The sequence below is a fragment of the Rattus rattus genome, chromosome 4 (genome assembly GCF_011064425.1).
Source record: "Rattus rattus isolate New Zealand chromosome 4, Rrattus_CSIRO_v1, whole genome shotgun sequence".
NCBI classification, from domain to species: Eukaryota; Metazoa; Chordata; class Mammalia; order Rodentia; family Muridae; genus Rattus; species Rattus rattus.
In genome coordinates this window covers 132,809,732-132,814,528 of record NC_046157.1, presented here as the reverse complement: position 1 = coordinate 132,814,528, position 4,797 = coordinate 132,809,732, and the positions used below count along the sequence as shown (strand labels likewise).

Here is a 4,797-nt window from a genome sequence, read left to right as displayed (position 1 = left end):
GCCTATGTATGTTTGGTATTTAAGAAATTGAGGCGTAGCCTTTTTTTCTCCTGCTAAATACTGTCAGCCCCTGGCTAAACCTTAGCCTTCTGTGGGACTGAGTTTGTCAATTAAGGGACCCAAAGCACAAAAGTGTCTTTTGAGGTTAGTGTCATATTGCGATCTCTTCCAGTTCCAAGTAAGATCAGCAGCCAGACTGTGTTCCAGACAGCAACCCCAAAGTGGAATTGGGTTAGAGGAAACCATGCTCGTTTCTTTCTTTGCTTTATGCCTTTGTGGAGCTGACTTCCACACACTGAGCAGCGACTACCAGGGACATGGCTTGCTCGAGGGAGAGCAAGGAAAGCACATGCTATATCTGTATTCTCATCGCTCAGGAATGACACACGCTTCACTGGTCTAAACAAACCAGACCATGCTGGCCATGATTATAAGACACATGTGTGATGCTCTCATGGGGAGATGATCTTCCACAGACCCATCAAGCTCCACAAACTCATGGGCTCGTATTCGGCTTCTGGTGGCCAAGCCATGGTAGCCCCCTCAGTGAAATATGTGAGAGCTTTTGAACATGGTCCACTGGAACCATTGTCCTGATCAGAGGTATCTCATTCCACCTACTCTGTTGCCCTAGCTTTAAATCTCCAGTGTGGAGACTGGATCTCAGACTCTCTTTTGTAGAAAGCCATGGACTCCTTATGCAACCGTGTTTACTGTTGTGCATTCAGGGTTCTCCATGCTGCCTGTCCTACAGTGATCCTCAGTCTGTTCAGAGAGCCATCTAAGCAACAGCTTGTGAGGGTCCAAGGGTGGTCAGGTCAACAGGCTGCTGACGTCTGGGCTACTATTTCCCCTGCCTCTCTGTGTAGTAGTGTTGAGTACTGATAGAATAAATGTCACACTTGAATAGAAGCTTTGACCGAGTCAAGCCTGGTGCCATAAGCCCATAACCCTACACACGAGGATCCCAGGTTCAAGGCCTGCACAGGCTGTAGAGTGAGTTCAAAGGGCAACTTAGCGGTGATAAGTATTAGTCCTCTTGGTAGGTAGATAGTGAGGAAAAGAGAGCCCTGGGTGGATTTGTTCCCACAGCATGTCCTAAAATGGCCAGAAGTGGTGTCCACTTCTTGATCTCTTCCTCACCGAGATTCACAAGTGCCTGCTCTTTCTACGAAGAACTCTGAGGGCAGGCGTGTCCTAGGCATGGGTTTTTTGTACAGGCTGTATACCAACCAGCCCTTCCACATCCAAACAAGTCAGGAGGACCTACAGGGCACCCTTGTCTCTTCCCAAGTCTTCACACCAGGGGGGAAAAAGCCTCCCTCAGGAAAGATGGCCTCTGGATTTGCATCTGTCCTCTGCTGAGGAGTCTGATTTCTTGATTACTTCTATCTTAATTAACCTCAGGCTGCACAAACCTTCTTTGTTGCCTTTAAAAGAGGGCTGGGGCCAGCATGAGATCACTTTGCTTGCACGTCCCAGTCCCTAGATTCAATCTGTACTCATCCCACTCAGTGCGAAGGAATCCAGTAACAGGTGACAAGAAATAGCACACTGGCAGCCGGCCGCGAAGCGCGGGGTGGGCACCGGAGGACGTGCAGGGCTGCTCAGCCGTCCACCTGATGGGCGACCATGTCAGATGTGGGACGGGTTCAGGAGCATCCCAGCCATCACACATTACTGGTTTGCTGCCACAGTCGTGGTCCCCTTGATCGGTAAGCTCGCTATTATCAGCCCGGCCTACTTCTTCCTCTGGCCCGAAGCCTTCCTCTATCGCTTCCAGATACGGAAGCCGTTCACTGCCACCTTTTATTTCCCCGTGGGGCCCGGAACTGGATTTCTTTATTTGGTCAATTTATATTTCTTATATCAGTATTCTACACGGCTTGAGGCAGGAGCTTTTGACGGGAGGCCAGCAGACTATTCATGCTTCTCTTTAACTGGATCTGCTTTGTTATTATTGGCTTAGCCATGGATATGCAGTTGCTGATGATTCCTCAAATCATGTCAGTACTTTACGTCTGGGCCCAGCTGAAGAGAGACCTGATTGTATCATTTTGGTTTGGAACACGATTTTAGGCCTGTTACTTACCTTAGGTTATCCTCGGATTCAACTATATCATTGGAGGCTCGGCCATCAATGAGCTCACTGGAAACCCTTTCAGACATCTTTATTTCTTCCTGATGTTCAGATACCCAGTGGATTTGGGAGGAAGGAATTTCCTGTCCACACCTCAGTTTTTGTACCGCTGGCTACCCAGCAGGAGAGGAGGGGTGTCGGGGTTTGGTGTGCCCCCAGCAAGCATGAGGCAAGCTGCTGATCAGAATGGCGGAGGCAGGAGACACAACTGGGGCCAGGGCCTCCGACTTGGAGAGCAGTGAGGAGCAGCCCTGGCCTGCTCACCAGCCATGCTAAGCAGATGACAGTCTCCTCCCAGTGCTGGGCTCGCTTAATGGCTGAGCTCTTGCTGCCGCTCTTGGACCTGACCCACACTGAATGTAGTCTTTGGTACAGGACTCATTTTTAAATCCTGAAGGAAAATACAAGTGTTCCTCAAGTTTCATGATTCTCATTCAAGTCCTTTCTGCTGTGAAGAACCAATGTCAGCTGTGCAGATTTCAGAACTGACTCATGTTCTGGTGCCTTCTCCTCTCCCCTTCCGTCTGAACAATGAACTGGGCAAGAGGGGCTGATGAGCCAAATCCTGTCAGAGGGCCCTCTCCTCTCTCTCACGTCCTCAGAGCTGCAGAAGGATTTTGCCTTTGACAAACTTACTGACTTGCCAAAGCTTGGTCACAAAGAGCTGGCTCACACATGGTCCTCGGCCATCACTGGCAGGACTGTGACCGTAGGGAGAAGACTGGAGCAGCAGAGGAAGAACTTTCTCCGCTGTGGGGCCTGCATCAGCCTGTCAGCAGTGCCGCCATTTGCTGCCTTTCACATATTTATACACAAAGGACCTCTGAGTCAGTGAGGCCTGGACTGGGAGTAACGAGGGTTAGGACTTGTTGCTAGGCACTCCTGTCCCTCTGAGCTGAGCGATCAAAACCATAGTGGAGTTGCTCCTGACACAGGGGATGAGTTTAAACGTGGTCCCTTGTGTTTCTTCATGGGGTGAACTGGCTTTGTGTGCCCAGAGCAGCTGTACTGTGCTGTGCTGTGCTGTGTTAGGAGGTTCCTGATCACATGGCCAGACAGACACACGTTCCTGGAGGCACTGATTCCGTTTGGTCCTCATTTCGAATGTGTGTTCACTCAGTTGGTGGAGGAGAGAGGTTCAGATTCTAAATTTTTAATTAATTGTTTTTTGGACCATGCCTTTTCTGGTCAAGTGTTTATGTTAATGCTAAGTGAAGTACCTCTTCAGATGTGTGTCAGTCAGTTTTTAAGGCTAATGGAGGCACATCTGAATGGGTCACTCATAATTAGAGGTTCCAATAGCTTTAGGATCATTTGCATTTGAAGGTCTTCATTACCTTGGGTCATGCATGTATACACTTTGTGAATCAGACCTGCTCCCTTTTTATAGGTGGGCTTTTGCCGGCAGAGCTCAGCTTATCACTAAATAAAGTTTTCTGAAGGCTACAGGGCTTTATACAGTTACTTTATGCTTTCATTCTGGAGTCAAGCTTCTGGCTGCACTGGGACGGGGCCAGTATGCTCTGAAGGCTTTTGATACTTTGGTTTTTCCCTTGAGGAAAAGTTGCCCAAACAGGGTGACTTACCCTTCTCTGCTCATTAAAACTTTGATGTGTATTATATCAGGAAGTGGGAGTTTGAAAAAGAGCTCCCCCTTTCTCATGTGACCCTCTCCATATTTAATTTATATGATGAAGTATTGAGTGGAGAGAGGCTGATCCTGAACCACCTGGTTCTCCTGCTGACCTGAGGCTGTGATAAATGTGTGTCTGTCAGATTCAGGAAGGACTGCCCTTTGAGTGAGCAGGAGATTGTGCTTCGTTCTGGTACCAGGCTGGCTCCTGAGAGCACTGGCTTTTCTAAGGATCTGCAAGCACAGAGAGCTTTTCTGTACAGGGAAAATGTTCATAAGATTCTTCCTCCTGGACACGGATTGGGAAGCTGATAATTTTATTACCTTGCCTGGATTACTAGTCCTTCCAAGATAGTTTTACCAAAGTGAGCTGTTTGAGTGTTGACTTCACAAGGTAAGAATTCACAGTGGGTTCTCTTTATGAACGTGAAAAAAAAAACCCTCATTTTGTACAGACAGCTTTGCTTTTTGTAACTAATCCTTTTTACTGGTAAACATTGTAAATTAAAATGTGCAACTTGAAGGCTGTCTGTTTTAAGTTTCCATGCCTCTGCTATGGCGCGTTCACGATGTAATTTATGTTATTTTCTTCACTGGATTTTTTTTATGTGATCGCCAGTAGTTTTTGACTAGCAGGACAGCAGGCATTTTTGTATGTGATTGGTATTCATGTATTAGAGAACGACTGAATTCCTGGAAGAAATTGGTACTGAGTTTTCCTCTGTGTGCACAGGCACGTGCTTTAGGGGGGTGTGGGGGTGGGGAGAGCGTGTGTGGGGGGGAAAGATGGTGTGTGAGTGCCTGTGTGTCAGAGAGAACGGCTGAGCATGCGCGAGTTGGGTTTTGGTAACTAGCCTAGACTGTCTGCAAACTTGGAATCCTCTTGCCTCAGCCCTTCAGGTTCCGGAATTAGGCATATTCCACCACAATCGACTTGGTCTTTATTAATGAAGCAGGGTGTTTACATGTTTTAAATTAGGAGTCAGAGCCGACAGTGCTATGCTTTATAGCATTTCTGTAGCTT

The 4,797-nt window shown here is 47.7% G+C and overlaps 1 protein-coding gene across 1 annotated transcript; it reads left to right on the top strand.

Moving 5' to 3' along the window:
• The first annotated feature begins 1,600 nt into the window (after positions 1-1,600).
• On the top strand, positions 1,601-2,382 carry LOC116899411 (derlin-1-like). The gene is given in 1 exon segment (XM_032901147.1): positions 1,601-2,382. A coding segment is annotated over 1 exon segment (456 nt). The 5' UTR covers positions 1,601-1,926.
• The last annotated feature ends 2,415 nt before the right edge of the window (positions 2,383-4,797 follow it).